Source organism: Halichoerus grypus, chromosome 4, assembly GCF_964656455.1.
Source record: "Halichoerus grypus chromosome 4, mHalGry1.hap1.1, whole genome shotgun sequence".
Taxonomy (NCBI): Eukaryota; Metazoa; Chordata; class Mammalia; order Carnivora; family Phocidae; genus Halichoerus; species Halichoerus grypus.
In genome coordinates, this window is record NC_135715.1 from 164,386,849 (window position 1) to 164,406,211 (window position 19,363).

At 49.1% G+C, this 19,363-nt stretch overlaps 1 protein-coding gene and 1 pseudogene across 6 annotated transcripts in view; both read left to right on the forward strand.

The window, feature by feature from the left end:
• The window catches only part of NRP2 (neuropilin 2), a 115,366-nt gene that overhangs the window by 32,788 nt on the left and 63,215 nt on the right, over window positions 1-19,363 (forward strand). For all 6 annotated transcript variants that reach the window (XM_036066138.2, XM_036066139.2, XM_078071229.1 and 3 more), the window contains exons 3-7: window positions 2,180-2,361; window positions 8,363-8,593; window positions 10,026-10,181; window positions 11,845-12,014; window positions 13,875-14,030. In XM_036066138.2, the coding sequence (XP_035922031.1) occupies window positions 2,180-2,361; window positions 8,363-8,593; window positions 10,026-10,181; window positions 11,845-12,014; window positions 13,875-14,030 (895 nt within the window). The remainder of the gene's footprint in view (window positions 1-2,179; window positions 2,362-8,362; window positions 8,594-10,025; window positions 10,182-11,844; window positions 12,015-13,874; window positions 14,031-19,363) is intronic.
• On the forward strand, window positions 15,489-15,637 carry LOC118518998 (U4 spliceosomal RNA; annotated as a pseudogene).

Consider the following 19,363-nt stretch of genomic DNA (forward strand, 5'->3'; position numbering starts at 1 on the left):
CTTCTGGGATTGGCCACGGCCTGGCAGGGGGCGGGGGTTGGGGGGGTTGGATGGGACTCTTCCATCCAGGTTCATACATTCACGACTCCAGGTGAACTGGGTAATATCAGCTCACTGAACACAGCTGGCTTCTCAACAGTTGTGCACCCTGATGGGACATCACCATTACTCAGCTGAGAGTGACTGACTGCCCAACACTGCTTACCTCAGTGTGGAAATACTAAGGAGGGATTTTCCAGAAGGTTTGGGGAATTTCCTTTGAGAGCAAAATAACTGTCTTTCCACTTTTGTTTTGGAAGTGAGGAAGCACATTTTCAAAGTCAACGTCATCTCCCAAACCGAAATCACAGATTCCCCCCACCCCCACTGCCTTTCTCAATCTGTGGCTATCTCTCCAGAGCTCCTGGGCAGGGAGATCTTGCCATTTGGGTTCTCCAGACTAACCAGCTTCTGTGACTCTTTTGACCGTAGGATTCCAGCCCTCTGGGGTCTAAGATTGAACTAATCCCGGTCCATTCCTTACACTTCTTCGCAGTCCTATTTAAGTGGCTGTGCAATCTGAAATATGGCTCCTGGGGGCTGCAGTGAGGCCTCAGGCCGCTGCGGCTCAAATAAGCCGCTTCTGCTGGCAGCCAGCTCCCACAGACCCTGTGTGTGTGCCAGGAGCCTGCAGGCACATCCCAGGGAGGGTAGCTTTTCCCTCTCTTTACCCCAAAAAAGAAATTTCTTACATGTTGTTTTAACAGGTTGCTGCAAAATAAACAACAGGGAGGGAGAAGGAAATGGGTGGTTGTTGGTAAATAGTGGTACAGTGACCAGCAGTTTGCAGGGAGCTGGTGGGGAAGGACTTTCCCACCTCAGCAGCTGAGACCGCGGTATTCACTGGGAGCCCAGGGAAGGAGCACGGAGTCGGCACAGTGAAGACCGCCAGAGCACACAGCAAGGCCCAGAATGTTGCCTGTACAGATAAAATGGCGTCCCGCAGTGTGTACGCCATCCCGAGAACCAAGCCAAGGATGTCTGTCTTTGATGAGTCTTCCCCGACCTGGGGCCAGGTTGATTCCATTTGAAATGAGCTCAGGCCTCAGTGCAGGGACGGACGGCAGCCTGCTCTGCCTCTTGCCGAAGCTAATAGTTATGTGCTCATAGACACTGGGTCCCCGGGGATTCACCCCCTGCTTTTGGAGAAAGGTTTTTATTGCCTTATCTAATATGATGCTGATTCCTTTTAAAAACGTGCTGTTGACTAGATGCTGCAGAGGTGAACTAGGCAGAGTCCTGTCAAGAGGGAGGGGGCCCATGCATGGGAGTCTTTGTCACCAGCAATTAAAGAGAAGGGAAGAGGGGGTGACCCAGGAGGAAACTGAAACATGGGGGAGAGGGTGGGAAAGTAAGCAGATCTCTCAGGAACGTCCCCAGTGTGCCTGGCTCGGTGCCTGGCACCTTCCTTATATCTTTCATTTCATCTCCAACCCAGCCCTCTGAACTGGATATTTTTATCCTCATCTTACAGATGAAGAAATTGATCTCAGAGGGGTTAAGTAACTTGCAGTGACGCAGAGCTAAGAAGAAAAGACGAAGATCCAGAGAGATCATGGTGGAAATAAAAATGGTGCTATGGAAGGAAGGAAAAATGCTTGTTTGGAGATATTTGATAGAAGGATGCTACTGCTCTTATGTGGGCAAGAAATAAGGGCTTAAGGGGCACCTGGGTAGCTCAGATGGTTAAGCGTCTGCCTTCAGCTCAGGTCATGATCCCGGGCTCCTGGGATCAGCCCCACATCGGGCTCCTTGCTTGGCGGGAAGCCTGCTTCTCCCTCTCCCTCTGCTGTTCCCCCTGCTTGTGCTCTCTCGCTCTCTCTGTCAAATAAATAAATAAATAAAATCTTTTAAAAAAACGGATTATTAAAAAAGAAAAGAAAGAAAGAAGGCCTTAAAATCTAGCCATCCACTGAGGTGCCCATTCTCTCTGTGGCTTCAATAGGGCAATGCAGCTTCCTACATCTAGGTGGGCCAGTCTATACTGGCCCTGCAAACCTAAGAGCCCTTTGTTTATCAGTCTAAAACACCTGAACGTCCAGGAAGGGCGAGCGCAGGAGCTGAGGTGAGACACTGGTCCCTTTCCTCTCCTGAGAGTGATCTTTGCCGATACGTGCCCCTTTGTACCATCCTCACGTAGGTATGACTTCATCGAGATTCGGGATGGGGACAGTGAATCCGCAGACCTCCTGGGAAAGCACTGTGGGAACATCGCCCCACCCACCATCATCTCCTCGGGCTCCGTGCTCTACATCAAGTTCACCTCCGACTACGCCCGGCAGGGGGCAGGCTTCTCCCTGCGCTATGAGATCTTCAAGACAGGTCAGTGGGGTGATGGGTGGAGAGCGGGGTGCTGGGTGCCCCCAAGGAGACCCGCCGCTGCCATCGGTGTGTCACCGTGGGGCGCTGTCCAAGGGAACTGTGTGATGGTTATATGCGCGTAGATGGAGCCCAGTGAGACAGATGGGAAGGGTTACAAAAGTTGTTGGAGTTGGAAGAGAGACTCACGGTGACCCTGGACACAGCCTGAGATGAAAAAGCCGGTTTAACTTATGATCCAACTTGAGAGGGCGCCTTGCATGGTTAGTGCTGGGTGCTGCCCGCCAGGCAGACAAGCATTGTTTGTGGCACCGAAAGAGGAAGGAGCACCAATTAAATAGAGCAACAATTCTTTTTTTTTTTTAAGATTTTATTTATTTATTTGACAGAGAGAGAGAGACAGCGAGAGAGGGAACACAAGCAGGGGAAGCGGGAGAGGGAGAAGCAGGCTTCCCGCAAAGCAGGGAGCCCGAGGCAGGGTTCGAGCCCCCTAGAGCAACACTTTTGAAAAGAATTCAATTTTTGTGTGTTTTTAAAAATCACAATAATCTTCATGGGAAAAAAAGCAAAACTTGGTCGAACTTCCTCCTAATTACTTCATGGTTTAATGTTGCCTTGATCCGGAATTTCATGGGCAGAAGGACATAATCTTTTCAGTGTTTAGAGTCTCTAAAAGATCTTACCAGTGGGGTCATATAGTAGCTTTTAAATTCACATGTGGCTTGTCGGAATTCCCCTCACTGACCCATTTTACCTCTTCCACCTGTTGACCCCCTACTTCCTAAATGCCAGGATAACCGCCTCCTGAGAAGCAATCAAAAAGATAGTAGAAAAAGAGACAGAGAACACTGCACTTCTTTTAAGGTGACTGCCCGCTTTCCGTTAGGCCCCCCTTTGATTACTTGAGGCTCTGAGAACATGGCCCCATCCTTATTTCCATAACTGGATTGATCTAACTTTTATTCACAAATTGCTGGTTCAGTACCTGCACTGACATGCTCCAAGCAGCACGCCCTTCCCTCCAGGGTGAGAGCTCATTATCTCGAGGCTAAGCGAGGTACACCCTCCAGGTCTCCCCTCACCCCCAGCCTGCTCCCCCACCTCACAGGCTCCCACCCCATCTACCAGTGCGGCCCCTCCGAGCCTGTGTTTTACAGCTCGTGGACAGAGTCTGGCGCAAGGGGAGGCTGTCCGCCTTGTCATCGAGAGGCCCAAGTCCGGCGCCTGTTGAGTTCAGTGTAAGGGGACCTATTCATATATATTTTCTTTTCACTAAACAGTTCTTGAAAGGAAGTGGTAGCTGCTGAAAGCACTTTTTATATCCACTCTGTCTAAATATTTGTCAGATTTGTCTGCCTGAGAGCAAGAACGTAGAATCCAATGAAGGGGCAGACCGGGGGAACTGTGTTGAGCCAGAGTGGGAGCACAGACTGTCCCGGGGCACAAGTCCCAAGAAGGTCTGTCTGTCATGGGTCATCACGCTCCCAGCCACATGAGATCATAGGGACCGACAATCTGTGTGTCCAGTGTCCCAGGGGCTGTTGTGAGGCTCCTGAATGCCTCGATCCATATTCCCTAGAGTCCTGCGCAAGATTCCAATCAGTCAGTCCACCAGCTCAGCTGGAACATTCATCATACCCTCTTCTGCTGGGGAGCAATGAGGAGAGAGAAGATAGAAAGGAATAAAACAGGATGTTTGCTCTCTTCTAGTGAGCAAACAGGTATGTAAACCCTCACACGTAACAGACGCGCAGTGGATATCGTTGGATGAACATAAGTAAATAGCTACGTAAATTGAGAGGAAAACTATAATATGAGGCAGTAGGAGTCAGCACTGAGTAAGAGTGCGATTAACGTGCTCCGGTTATGAAAACGAGGGCTCCATTGAGTGGCTTGGCAAGCGGGGCATCTGGGAGGTCAATTCGATAGTCAGGTCCCCAGTGCTAACGCCATCACTCAGCAACCCTGTGCTGACAGGAAAAGGAAAGCAGCTCTAAGCAAGGTCTTCCGGGGAGCTGGCCCAGGGAAGTCTCAGCAAGTGTGAGCAGGACCATTAAAGCTCATCTCTGTTTCAGGCTTCCGGACTTAGTATTTCCCAAAGGATGGTGCCATATTCTCCGGAAAGCCACAGTAGGAGTGAATGTGAACCCTATCCATGATGCACATTTGAAGGGATGAGGTTAAAAGTTAAGACGCCCAGGAGGATAGCATAACAGAGCACTACTGTTTTGAGACCGCTAGTCTGTGGATGCCTAGACGCAAGAGCGCCAGCCCATGGCAGGTGGCTTGGGCGTGGAGCAATGGGGCAGCCCACTTCAAGGACCAGGATGGCCTAAAGAAGGAGGAGAGAGATTCCTGCAGTGGGAGATAGCCCCACCGACAACAGTCAAATCTCTGGGGGACCATAAGAGAGAAAATGAGAACCCAGTGGTCTTCTTGGGGGCCACTGTCTCCTCCCATCATGCCTGCCTGAGAGAACAGCTCTCGGCATGAAAATCAATCCTATATACAACACATACGTGTGCAGGCTACAAAATTCAAAGCTGAGAAGTCTAGGAGGATGAGCATTCCTCCAGGTGCCATGCCCTCCCTGCCCCCACATTTTCACTGTCGGAGTCCTGAAAGAAAATACACAAAGTTTACATCAGCCACAGAACATGAAAGAAATGCGTGAACATGCTGAAGAAATCCAAACAAACACAGCTATGTTTGCTAGTCAGATTCATGAAGAGAAAGAAGGGGGGACTGTAAACACAGACACACAAAATAACCGTACCGAGGACCGTGGAAGCCTGCGACTGCACATTGCCCTGGCCAGGTTCAGCTGCAGAATTCTACTGACAGACGCAAACCCGCAGCTCGGGTATAGACAGGGGGCATGTGGCTAGAGTGGGAGGTTCCTGTCTGCCCTGAATGAAGTGGTTTATAAAAGAGTCGATGTAATACCAGACTGTCCACATATAAAAGAATAAACCAAAACAGCTCTCGCACTTAAAGGATCTCAGATTGCCCAATCATGAGCATAATAGAGAAAGGAATTTTAAAATAACTTTAAAAGTAACACTGGATGCTGGATCACTGGAAAACGTGGTTTTTTTTGTTTGTTCATTTTCTGATACTCTTTTGACCAAAGTTCAAGATCAAGTTTTCTTTTCCGGTATCCAGTGACATTTCAGAAACTGAAAGCCCTGGGGTCATTCACAGATAGAGAAAGCTTAGAGAGTGCCCCCTACTCCTCCCTGAACTGAATTCACTTTTCAAGGTCAGGCCAAGCTCTGTTGGGATAAATCCACCATGTTTTAAATAGCTTTATGCATGCAGATTCTTCTTTCACTTGCAGAGTTATTGTAACATTGACGGTGGAAAAACATGGAGTGGGCATTTTTCACACCAGAGTCCTTTGGTACAAAATCATTCACTGCAGCCCAAATCCCCCAGCTTGCGTGGACAGTCTTAGCATTGAGTGAACTGGAGTATTTGTTGACTGAGCTTTTTTTTTTTTAACCTTTAATTCTTTTAACACATGGCAGAAAAGGATCTTGGATGAGCTAGAAGTCTACAAGACTCCACTTTTGTCCCAAGAGGGTCCCCTCTTCTGAGCTCTCCTCTCCACAGTTACTATTCAGCCTTCTGCTTTCTGACACTTTGCCCACAGTCCAAACTGTGAGTGGCATGATTACAGATGAAGGCACCACTGTAATGGACAAGTTTGATTGTTCGGCACAGAAAGGATAAAACTGGTTTTCTTCCTTGTTTAAAATAAGCCAGAGGATATACCCATGTATAGCCATGTGGCAGAGAGGGATACACACTCTTTTTGGTGGCTTCTGTTTGTTTGATTTGCCTTAAGAATATCATATTGAAGATCTCTGACCACTCAAATGCAGGACCTCAGAACCCTGGAAACTGGGTACTTCAGAATCGCACAGGCTCCAGACCTCTCTCGGGCTTACTGGGTGTCCATGGTGGAAAACTTTGTCCCCCGTGGACGGGAGGAACCAAAGAAAGATTCCACCAAAAATTCCCCACTCCCGGGGGGTTGGGGATTCCGCTGGCCTTGAAAGGGAATGACAAGAGAGCAAACCCGAGGAGGGAATGTCAGGATGCCTTTTCTAGCTCTGAAAGCAAGTCGTGGAGAGAGAGTTAATTTCCTCTGGCTAAGTGACCCACATGGAGGAGGCCGCACAATGGCAGTACACACTAACCTTTTCAAGATTCCTCTCAGCCCCCCAGAGACCTGCCAGCTGGCTTGGCTTTACCCAACCGCCTCATCCCGGACCCTCGAGGAGGCCCTCCAGAGTGTGGGGTTAGACAGTAAACAAAGCTGGGGGCTCGGTGGCAAACAAACTGGGGAAAGGCCGTCCCCGCTCAGCCCTCTGGCCCTGGCTGCCCATGGGGCCGCCCTGCCCCTGACGGAGTGCAGAGCCTCCAAGATGCAGATGTGGTGCTTAGGGAGTGTTCAGAATCCTGAAAAGGTTAGTTCTCACCCCAGCTGTCGCGGGTCCCCACACTGCCAGGGCAGAGCGCTGGTTGCTGGTGGGAAGGGCAGAGGGGACGGATGGGCAGGTAGGGATGTTGGAATTTCCTGTCTGATGCTAAAGGAAGTTGCAGTCCCCTTGTCCCACTTATTTACGTGGCACCTTTTCCAAGTCAGACCTGTGCACTTCCCAGAGAGCCATCATCAATAAAGAGCCCCGTGGAGGGGCCTGCTCCAGGAGCCGCCGATGAAGACATCGCTGCGGGCAAAGATCAGTGTATTGACATCACACAGTTCTATTTCAGCGGGATCCCCAGAGGACACTTCCTGCCAGTAAACACCTGGTTTATTGAGTATTTCTGTATTTTTTCTTCATGCTTAGAGTGCCTATTATCCTCCTCATAAATCCTGCTACCTTTTTTTAATTTTAAAATCAGAACGTAGTGAAATCAGTTGTGGTTGTCCGGCCTTCACATCCGCAGCATTGACTGGTATCACCTCTGGCCCGGGGCTGCTCCGTGGGCCCGTGGCCTGGGCTACAGTGTCCCTGGACCGGCCTGAGGCCCGCCGTGGGTGAAAACCCATGAGGGCCCTTTTAATGTGACTCCACCTAGAGGCATTCGCAGATCTGGTGGCTGTAATCCTCTTAGAGCTCCCACTGCCATCCAAGCCACACGGGGATGCGACTGTGTGCCGCATTTAATAGGAACGCCTCCCCCGAGTCCCAAGAAAGCAGCCACAAGAGCTTCGGAGAGAAGCAAGGCCATCCCCACCACAAAGGGACCAGAAGCCTTCCAAATGTTAAGACACTGCCGCCTTTTTCCAAAGTTGCTGCTGCAGCGGCCCTTAACATCCCCAACGCCCTGCTGTGATCCACCAGCTACAAAAGTCGATTGTTAATTGTCTGGCCACTACAGAGCAGCTCGTTTTAATATAGTCATGACATGAATGAGACCCAAGCTCCCCTTTGCCCCTCCCCTGAGGCACCTTGGATCTTGGAGGGAGAAGGGGGCACTTAGTTGGCTCTGGTACAATAGGGGCTAGTGTTGAGGTCAGCAATAAATAAGGGGTAACATTGTTTTCCCTGCTGGCAATCAGCAAGCCTTCCTTAAGGATTGAAATAACTTACATTTCTGGAGCAAGCAGCTGAGTAATTGAGAAAGAAGACTCTGTTCCTCTTTTCAAGAGAATCTCTCTCTTTCTCCCTTTCTCTCTCTCTCTGAATCTCACACACACACTTCTTTCTGACCCCCCTCTACTCCCCAACTCCTCAATTGCTGCTCATCCTCTATTATGTAGAGCACGCCATCTCTCCTCCCCTAATTTCTCTCCTAAAGGGAGTCTGGCTTAAAGGCTTGAGACGTGGATGTGAAGAGTATGTTGCTTCAAGGGCCACTCCAGTGGAAACAAAAACCTTATGAGGAGGGGGATCGGGGCTCAAACATTTAACTAACCCGTGTGACAGAGGCAGCAAAGAAAGGCATCTTCTTCTCTTTCCGTAATGCTACAGTTCTCTTTTACACACAGGCTCCGAAGATTGTTCCAAAAACTTCACAAGCCCCAACGGGACCATTGAATCCCCTGGATTTCCCGAGAAGTACCCACACAACTTGGACTGCACCTTTACCATCCTGGCCAAACCCAAGATGGAGATCATCCTGCAGTTCCTGACCTTTGACCTGGAGCACGACCCTTTGCAGGTGGGAGAAGGAGACTGCAAATACGATTGGCTGGACATCTGGGACGGCATTCCGCATGGTGAGTGATGTCGCCGTCACGAGGCCCTTCTCAGTAGCTTCATCTTTGCCTATGAATTGCTTTGGTAACAATAAAAAGAGAGAACAAAGACTTCAAAGCTCCTTAGGGTTTGTGTATGACCCATGATGACTTTCTTTCTTATTCTTCACCAAGGATGATTTCAGAGAAATTGCAGAAAGGCAGTTTCCTTTCTTGGAAATATTTCTTTGGAGAAGGATAGGAGGAGACTGAGTAGATACTTGGTTGAAGATGAGAAAGCCTATGGGTAATGTTCTTTTCTGCCCCAGGTTGTCAGGATTTCCGTGGAAAGTGACTCCGTGACCACCCTCTCTGCCCAAATAGGATGCTAGAGCCAGACTGACTAAGTCTGGATCCTGGGTCTGCTATAAGGCAGCTCTGCAATCCTGGTCAGCTCACTTAAACCCTGTGTCCTATCCGTATAAATAAGCTGCTTTCATCATCATTATTATTACTATGACTTTACTATTATTAGAACAGTCATAGATGTCAAAAAGGTGTATCACCCAAGGCCCAGTGGAACTGGTACTTCTCAGGTGGAGACCAGCGTAGGTCTTTATAGTCAGTATTGGTGAGAAAACCAATCGTTCACTTTCGTAGTCAGCCTCAGCGTTTTGCCCTGTGAGGGAGGCTTGATGACTAAACAGTTTCATTTCCTGAGAAGAGCATAAGACTAAGTCCGAAAACTTGGGTGTGAGTCTCAGCTCTGTTATTTCCTAGCCGTGTGAACGTGGAACAGTCATGTGACCTTCCCGAACCTCAGTTCATTCTTCTGTAAGACGGGCATTATCATGATAGCTTTCCCGCCCGTCCCCAGAACAGAGCGAGAGAAGAAAATGAGGCCAGGTCAGGGAAAACACAGTTGCCCCTTGAACAGGGAAAAAAGTACAGTTGCCCCTTGAACAACGCGGGGACTAAGAGGGCCAGTTGCCCATGCAGTCGAAAACCCACACATGATTTCTGACTCCCCAGAACTTAACTACTAATAGCCTACTGTTGACCGGAAGCCCGACCAATAGTATAAATAGTCCATGAACATATATTACGTATGTTATATGTATTATATACTGTAGTCTTACAATAAAATAACCTCGAGAAAAGAAAGTGGTATTAAGAAAATCATAAGGAAGAGACAATACATTTACAGTACTGTATTTGTCAAAAAAAAAATCCATGTGTAAGTAGGTCCATGCACTTCAAGCCTGTGTTGTTCAAGGGTCAACTGTACTTTTTAATGTACAGGAAAAATATTAGACATTGTTCTTAAAACCTATCTTTGGTCATTCTTTTATGCCAAGGCATACCCGAAGGGTGCTCTGTGGAGTGACTTGGTGATTGTGGCAAGGGTGAATGTATTGAAAATGGTGTTTGACATTTCCATTTCTACTGACCTGTCTTTGTCCTGCCTGTCCAGTTGGCCCTCTGATTGGCAAGTACTGTGGGACCAAAACACCCTCTGAACTCCGCTCATCAACAGGGATCCTCTCCCTGACCTTTCACACGGACATGGCGGTGGCCAAGGATGGCTTCTCTGCACGCTACTACCTGGTTCACCAAGAGCCGCCAGAAAGTGAGTTGGCGAGTTGGGAACCTCTGTCCTGTCCTTCCATCAGGGCTATGAGATATACGGTGGAAAGAGGCTGGCCTTTGGGAGGAGAGGGAAATTCTCCAGAATTCTTAGTAACCTCTGAATTCCGGGAATGGGGGCTATATCCTCTTGCTAGGCAGAGATTAATAAGAGTCGAACCCATGTGGGCCAAGTACTCATTTCTCTAGAAAGTATGTGCACCAAGAATTAGTTATTCCCCGGGTAAGTCACAGGACCATCTCCCACTTCAGTTTTCTCATCTGTGAATGAAAGAGAGGTGAGTTAGGATATCTACATAGAGTCCCCACCCTGGGCTAACATTTTTTGAGTCTTCTCTCCCTCTCTAAGCCTCAGCGGCCATTGTCAGAAAACTGAACAATTTGTAAACCTCCTTCATATATGTATTTTACATTGAACATCTCTGGCCCTGGATAGAGTTTCTCTCACTAGACTGGTATATGCTTGGACTTCCACGTCATGCTTCAGTATACACAGTTTCCAAGCTTCTACCGTGTGCCAGGTACTGTGCAAAGCCTAAAGTGTAGCTCCGACCCCAGCTGTCCTGGAAATGCCCATCCTGAGTCTCCTGCTTCCATCCACATCTACTCTGAACTACATCTTCAGATCAGCTCCTCTAGGACACATGCTTCAGATGTGCTGCCATTTATACTTAGAGACCCTAGTGAGAACTTTAAGTCCCAAAGAAATACTTTAGGGAGGATTGGAGCCGGGGAAATCTTGCCATGCTTATAGACAGCTTACCATGTGCATACCCACAGACATGGCAGCCTGGCCTACTGGAAAGGCGATGGGTCTTCTTCTGGGTTTTGCTTTTGTTCTTCTTCAAAGAGCTCATGAAGATTGGGTGACAGGAAAACAGTATTACACATTTGCACCAAGTGCTGCAAATGGCCAGCGCAGTCACGGAGCTCAAGAATGGGTTTGATACCCGAGAAAATTGCTAGTCTCTGTCAGACGCCTGCACACGCAGGTACTGACCAGTGTCTGCAGTATCCGTGGGAAGGACAGCAGTCGAACTAATGGTGCGTAGCCAGAGTCAGTGACTTCCGGGTCCATTTGCCGAGGCACGTGGCACAGGGGAAGAGAGTGATGTGCCCGTGCTCAGGGAGAGATGTCCCAAAGACGGGTATTCACTGCTCTGTAATGTCGGTCTTCTGTGCCAGAACTCGAGACAGTTGAGTGAAAGAGAGAAGCAGAAGTGCCTCCTGGGTGTTTATGAAGAAGAAAGCAGGCTTCCCACGATGTATCAGCCCACCCAGATTGCCACGAGTCTATCACACGTTTACCTGTATTTCAATAACGGTGCATCTGGCGTCTGTGAGCATCCGTCGCCTGCAGCACCAACAGTTCTTATGCTTTAGATTGTATTTTTAATTTGTATGATGATTCTTATTTACCCACAGCCTGACTTCTTTTAGGTCCAATTTAGTTTCTTTCAGACCCAGAGGGGTTGTCAAGCTCTATGACTTGGCAGAGTTGTTTTCAAAATGTGAGTGTATAATTAGGTCTTTAAGATGAGGGAGTTCTGCAAGGACTTGTCCCTAGAAGGCAGCAACATTTTGGGGGTCCCAGGAGTTTGAGGTTAAGAGACATAACTCTGCCCTTGACTCTCTCCCTTCCCCAGACTTCCAGTGCAATGTGCCTCTGGGAATGGAATCTGGCCGGATTGCTAATGAACAGATTAGTGCCTCATCTACCTACTCTGACGAAAGGTGGACACCTCAACAAAGCCGGCTCCATGGCGATGACAATGGCTGGACCCCCAACTTGGATTCCAGCAAGGAGTACCTCCAGGTACTTACTCCGATACCAGAGGGTGTGCCGAGTGTGAGTGTACCGGTGGGCGAGGGAGGTGGCTCGGCTGGAGTGGACAGAGGACACAAAGAAAATAAACACAGCATACTCGAGAGCTCCATTCATTCATCCATCCAAACACCCACATGTACCAGGCACAAATAGACTCAGCCAGGCGCTGTGCTAACTGCTGGGATAAAATGATGATAAGACAGATACTGCCACCCCTTGTGAAGATTACCAGGCCTTGGAGAAGTTGTTTGGCCTGGGTGCTGTTTGCCTCTTAGTATAGATATCCAAGGAACATTCTATAAACAGTTCCAGATCTTCCTCATTCTTGGCACAGGGAGGCATCAGAGACGTGGTCGGGGGAGGGCTTTTTCCTGAGGGCAGACTTGTTGAGTTGCTAGCTGAGCATGGCAGCTTCTCATGATCTTTGCTGTTTGGAGGGAGCCCTGCCAGGAAGGTTTTTCACATAGCTATCAGAAGAACACATGGGAAAATGTCACTACCGGGAATGAAGCTCTAGTTGCCCAGATGCTCTGCAGCGTCTATTCAGACTATTGTTTGCTTTCGTTCTGAATAAGACTTGCAATGTATGTTGAATAACCCCCCCCGCCAAAACTATAGACTGGTCCGGTTCTCATCTCCGGGGAAGAGCGAGCTGCTAGGTCCACGCTAGGGCAATGACTGCTTTTATGACACACATCGGACAGCCTTGTGACCCATTGACAAGCCGGTCCTAGTTCTGATGTGACCCGATGACCTCTGCTCTGAGAAGGACATGGCAGAGCAGACAACAGGACAGGGACAAGTACCACTTAGAAACTTCCAGGGAGTCCACAGAGGTCCTAACAGCACAACCCTAAGGCCATTTGTCACTATCTCTTCTCTGCTGCTCCAAAAACCCTTCTCATCCTTCCTGCAAAGCTTCCAGAACGTTCTCTTTTATCATCAGTGTTCCACAGATTCTACTTCTTATTTTTGGTCCTCAACCCTAAGCTTTCTCGTATGGCCTCCAGCTGTTTATCGTGTGCACATACAGTACTGCATGCTTCTTTTGAATTGCGTAATACGCCGAGCACATATCAAGTACCAATAAATGCTTCCTGAATCAAATTTGGCCAGTGAGCGCTGGCTAAATTTTGATCACACAGAGGTTGCCGTTAAGAAACACTGCGGCCAGCAAAGGAATGACATCCAGCAATTTCCAAATGGGTTTGGTGTTGTGGGAAGAGAGATGCCTTAAAATGTGGGTCATCTTCCTCATCGAGCCAAAGGTCGGGACTTGGTGCATAAGCCTAATTGCTTGGGCAGACTCTGGATGCCCTTTGACCCTTTAGTGACCTGAGGGACTAAATACACAATGGAGTGAGGGACCGAGGGGAGGGGAGGCGAGGCAGCCCTGAGCTGAGACGTTGCAACTAGGGCATCATAAGTGAATTGGCTTGGACTGGACTGGAGTGGGGTGGAGTGGATTTAGCCATTGTTTCTTTAAACAGCATCTGCTTTTACTATGCAGGGCAGGCTGTAGTTCAAAAAGAAGAGGTCACAGTTCTAGATGTTCGAGGATCCCTTTAAGATAAACTGAATACTGTCCGTTCAAATTTGCAAAAAAAGAGAAAAAAAGAACAATCATCCAGGTACAATTTCAAAGGTGTCCAATTTAGGGCCAGATAAGTTGAGTTTGACCATCCAGTCTGGAATTGCAGACTGGTACTGATCCCTCTGATTCTGGTGGATCACAGACACGAGTCGTAAGCTAAGTACGACAGTTCTGTCCTTGGAAGGAAAAGCAAGAGGTTGCTGCCCTCCTGTCAGGAGCCGTGGGTCCCTTATTCCTCCTCCCCTCTTCCTCAGGTGGACCTGCGCTTTCTAACCATGCTCACAGCCATTGCAACGCAAGGAGCGATTTCCAGGGAAACGCAGAATGGCTACTATGTCAAATCCTACAAGCTGGAGGTCAGCACTAACGGGGAAGACTGGATGGTCTACCGGCATGGCAAAAACCACAAGGTAAACCCATTTCCCTCCCCGCCTCGCAGGCACGTTGGGGCGTTGGGGTGTGCGGGAGTCTGGGGACGAGAGGAGCTGCCAGGCGACCCCACAGAGGGGAGGAGGCCTGGTTCGGTGAGGCTCGAATAATTGATGGAGGCATGGGAGGCGGTGGCCCTGAAAATATTCTTTCTTATGCTAAAGCGATTGGAAAACACAGTTTCTCCGACAGCCTGGCTTCTGTGGCGTGTGGCATTGCAGAGCGAGCGAGCGAGCGAGCGCGAGCTTGCAGAGTGCTCTCTGACTGCAAATGAAGGAGAAAATGTGTCCCCAGTCCGCGCCTGCCCGTACAGGATTCATTGAGCATTTATGGCCTGAGTCCCTTCCACATGCTGGGTTAACAATCACAAAACCACATGAAACTGTGGTTCAGGAGTTACCGAGGTCTAGAAATGAAAGGGCACAAATCCTGGGAGGAAATCACAATGTCCTGAAGAAGAAAGAGGACAATAAATAATGAGGAGAAATTCAGTTTGTCGGGGATGGGATCTGAACTGGCAATCATGCTTGGCAGTAAGACATTGAACTCTGCCGGCTGGTGCCCTCAGTGTCTGTGGTCCTCGGAGGTGTGTCCGTGCGGGTGACGCAGGGCTTCTGTTGTACACATGGATGAATGTGGGGCACTTGGCTTTCGTAGGACACGCGGCATCCTGGCAGTGAGCAGGCCTGGGGCCGGCTCCGCCAATCCTGGTTATGGGGTGCGCTCGGCACATGGGGGGCTCATTGGGAACGGCTGGTGGTCTCGCCCGGGCAGGGGACGATCTCTGTCATGCGTTGGCTCTCCGCTCTGGGAGGACAGTGCCCATCCTTCCCTGAATGGAAGCGGGGACAGGCAAAGGGACTCTCCCCTTTCGTGCTCCCTTTCTGCCAGGGCCCCTGGCCTGTCGAGCTGCGAATTATCAAAACGGGACGCATGTGACCAACCCAAGAGAGGCCAGAGATCTTTTCCAAACATGGCCTCCTCGGCTCCTGCCACTGCCCCGAGGTTGCTTGCCCTCGCTGCCGAGACTGGAAATGTTGGACGGAGAAGGTGCAGAACTGTGATGTCGGCACTGATTCACTCAGGAAGTGTGAGTTTTTAAAGCAGTGGATTTTTTTTTTATTATTATTACTAAAATCGCCATAGTAACATGGCACCATTCATCTGGAAATCACAGCTTCTGGATATTACCAGGTATCTCTCTCTCTCTCTGTCTCTGTCTCTCTCACACACACACACATACACACAATTTCTTCATTTCACAGACCAAGAAAGTGAGGTATTTAGCAGTTAAAAGACCTCCCCACCTTGACATGGTCAACCAGGTCTGGCTTCTCCTTGACTTCTTTTGTTTCAGTTGCAAATATGGCTTGGAAAGGGCAAGGCTGAGTTGGCCCTGGATGCTCTGGGCAAGGGACTGAGTCCTCATCCCCCTGACGAGCTTGGCGCAGTGGCAGTATCGTAGCCGATGAGGTTTATCCGAGGCGCGATTATTGCTAATTGAAAACTCATCCCCCTGACACTTTCCCATGCCTTCTCTCCTCACCCACCCTTTTCAGTACGAAACTGGTAGAAGCTGACAGCTCAGCCAGGCAGGCGAGGGCCAGCGCTGAGTAGGAGTGGGTCCTGGGGGAGAAGAAGGAGGCTCACCTGACTGCCTCCCTGTGCAGGCTCAATGACTAAGCAGCACTGGCCAGAGGGATCCTGTAGCATAAGCTGATTTTAAAAGCACGCAGATGGACTGGGATGCTATTTAAAACACTATTTGTAGGAAATCTGCTTTTGGAAATACCTTAGCACTGCACATTTTGACAGAATGCTGCCCTCCCTGGCTTTATCCCTGGTATTCGTTCTGCAGGGAAGATATTCCTGGGAACTGAATTTAGCTTGCTGGGCTCCTTTGGAATCATTCTCAACTTTTTCATATTGGATATATCATTCTCTCTCTCTCCCTCTCTTTCACCTCCCCTTCTCACCCTTGGCTAGATTTCTTTCCTCAGGAGCCAAAGGGTAATTTCATTTTTGTTTTGTTGTCGTTGTTTGGCTTTTTAGTGCATCAGTCCTGCCCGCATAAAAAGCATTGGGCAGAGGAAAAAACCCTTTCTCTCCCCCATTAGATATTCATTCTCTGACTACCTAGAAGGAGGCAGGAGAACCGTAAGGCCTGCCAATTAGGCGTTGGCCCCTCCCCTCGCTGCCTTGCCCCACTGCGGGTGCGGTGGGCGACGAGGGAGACCTGCCCTTCCGCCCCTCCGGGGGTGATCTCCGCTCGGGTGGAAATAGTTGAGTGAACCCTGCCGAATAGATTTGTCAGGTCTGCTGCAGTTTGATTTGCTGCCACGAAGGGGAGGTGGCTAAGGAGGGGAGTTGGGGGCAGGGGAGGGGCGGGGAGAGGCTTCGTCCGTGCCGCGTCTATAACGGCCGCTACCACTGAGCTTCTCTCTGTAGCCACCGGCGGGTGGGCGCCGTGCCAAGCTAACTGGGGCTAGGTGGTGGGCTTGCAAGCACCATTCAGACAGCAGGACCTGTGAGCAAAGCAGAGCAGAGGTAGAGGCGGCCGCGTGCTCCGCTCTGCGGTGCAGGGGGAGGGTTTGCAGATGCAAATCCGTGCACAGGGTGTGAAGAGGGGATGGTGATGTTTGGGGCAGAAATGCGGGAACTTGATTTCAATTCCCTGGTCACTGTCAACACCAGTGCTATGTACCAAAGACCAGGGAATTGGGGAAATCGGAGAAAAACAAGATTAATGAGTGCTGAAGGTGGTGGGCGATGGCTATGCTGTTTCCTTGCAATACAGGATTTACGCCGTGGACCCAGGCTGGGCTGAGGCAAAGCCTGGGCCTACGGGGGAATGACTTCTTGTGGCCAGGAAGTGAGGAAGACTAAGGAGCTCTTTTCCAGCTTCCCCCAGCCTGTGAGCAGCCTCTTCTTCGTCTCTTTCTACCTAACAGGTCATGGTGAGGTTGCCGCTGACGGAGGCATTTGACTATCGTGGGGGGTATTGCAAGCATCCTCCTGGCAAAACACGGCCCATTTACACAGGCCACACATCCCCAAACCCTTATCCAATTACACATGCCATAAATATGGAACCTATGATTTTCCTATAGGGTGGGCCCTCCTTATGCATATTTATGGCGTAACCACAAGGCAGAGCGCTTGTCCGCCTGATGGAGCCCATATCCAGCCCATGTGCTCCCTTAGATTATACAAATTGCTTCACATATATATCTTCAGAAACCACAAGCAGAAAACTACTGCTTTCGGTTTCACCAGCCATATTAATAACACCCCTAGCATAGACATGGTGTTGTAAATACAGTATTAGAAGGTTCACGTATGTGTCTATAATTATGGGCACAGTTATGTACACACAAGCCACAGGAAGGGCAGGGAGAAAAATGGCAGTAGCTGGAGGCTCGAGGCCTTGGCCAGGACCCCGCTCACCTCTGAATGGCTAGCTCTGTGGGTGTACACTGGATGGAACATGGCCAAGACTAGTGTCAGGATGGGGGACAGAGGCCATTGCCCTTATATGTCTAGGCAAAAGGCCTTGTCTTCATTTCTCCCTTATTTGGTAAACGTGGGCATCTCCTTGTTGACATAGCCCTGGTTACCTTGCTGTTAGTCACAGTGCTGTTGGCTGTTCTGATGTATTTGGAAGAAATTTGGGCTCAAAGAGAGAGTCTGTGGAGGTGCTAAATATATCTTGATGGCCAGATTGAGGATGGGAGGGTGAGGACAGGGATGAGGTCCAAGAGTTTTCAGAATTACCCTGTAATGAGTGGCAGAAATGTGCTAAATAAGCTCATCCCATTAAGGCAGTGGTGGCCTCCAAGGGGCTCAGAGAACCTCCAGGTACCACCTCATTGGCTTCAGAATGGAACAGAGTTTCAAAGACTGGAATTGAAGCTCTTAGAGACAGAGTAATTTGCCCCGGGGACAGGGGAACTGTGGAGTCCCCTTGAAAGGCACCTGGTCACAGGGCTTTGATCTCCAGGAAGATGTTCCCGAAATCTGATCCAGGCCTTGCTGTCATCTCACATCCAGAGGGAAGCCGGCTTTCTAGATCTTCAGTCTAGGGGTCTAGAGGCGTGCATTTTCCTGGAGAGCCTCCATCGTTGTGGAGACCCAAGGGCAAAGCTGTGCTCAGACAGCATGGATTAGCGTGCCCGGCTCATCAGTTTGGAGTTCGGATTCCTAGAATCCCGAGGATGTAGAGCTGAGAGAAGTTGCTTCGCGTTTGATTTGGCCACGTCCCTTCAAAACACATACACACCCCACTTCAAAACATTCTCTGTCCTATATTTATTTTCTAAATTAAAACAAATCACTTTGAAAGCCATTGGAGAATTTAGAACCCTCCTCGAAATTATCAGAGACTTAAGAGGAGAGAGAACAGTGTCAGAAAACCAAACCCCCCAAGTCAGTCAGCTAACAGAACCATGTGGCGTCTATTTTCAGATCTTCTTAGAGGATGCATCGTGTGACCCTGGAAATTTCTCCTAATAGCTCCGTGCTTCAGTGTTTCCGCCTCTGCCCAAACAGAATGGTGCTCTAGCTTGTGTTGGCAGGGCACCTTGGGATCTGTAGATGGAAGGCTCTCTGCAGATATAATTAATGTATTAGACCCACAAAGCTCTTCTTGAGCAGAAGCAAGTTATCAATTTAAAAAGTAACAAGGCCCCATGGGATATTTATCTGCCTCTTTTAAAATCATAGGTCTGGAAGGGACCTGATAAGTCATCCAGACCTCTCTCTGCATCTGATGGGTCCTGCACTCAAGCTGCCTCAGATAAACATTACCCTTCTCAGTTTCATTCTTCTGTTAGGGATGCAATTATTCCTCCAATTAATAACTTAGAGTTTCCAAAAAGTACTGTGTTTTTGTTTGTTGTTTTTTTTTTTTTTACCTCCTGGTGGATGACTGGTTTTCCCCTATCCTTTTCATTGCAGTTTTGTTGACTATATATAAGATTACAACAGTGACTCAAGCTGTCAGCTGGGAATGGGCATCAGACTTCAGAAGTCATGCATCTGATTGCATCATCGAACTGGGGTTCTATATATTCCAAAGAGAGCCAATGCCCTTTTGAAATTCATATCCCCCAGTTTTTCTGCCCCCCTCAGTTATAACTAAGAAGAATCCAGGGCCCTAGGTAATTAAGTTTGTCCCTTATCCATTTGCCATGGGATGAGCTCAGACCTTTAGCCTCTCCACTTAGGAAGCCCAAGGGAAAATGTCATTATACATAAGCTTGGAACCTTTTCTCTCTCAGGCTCCCATGGCTGGCTTCACCCAACTCCCATGGGT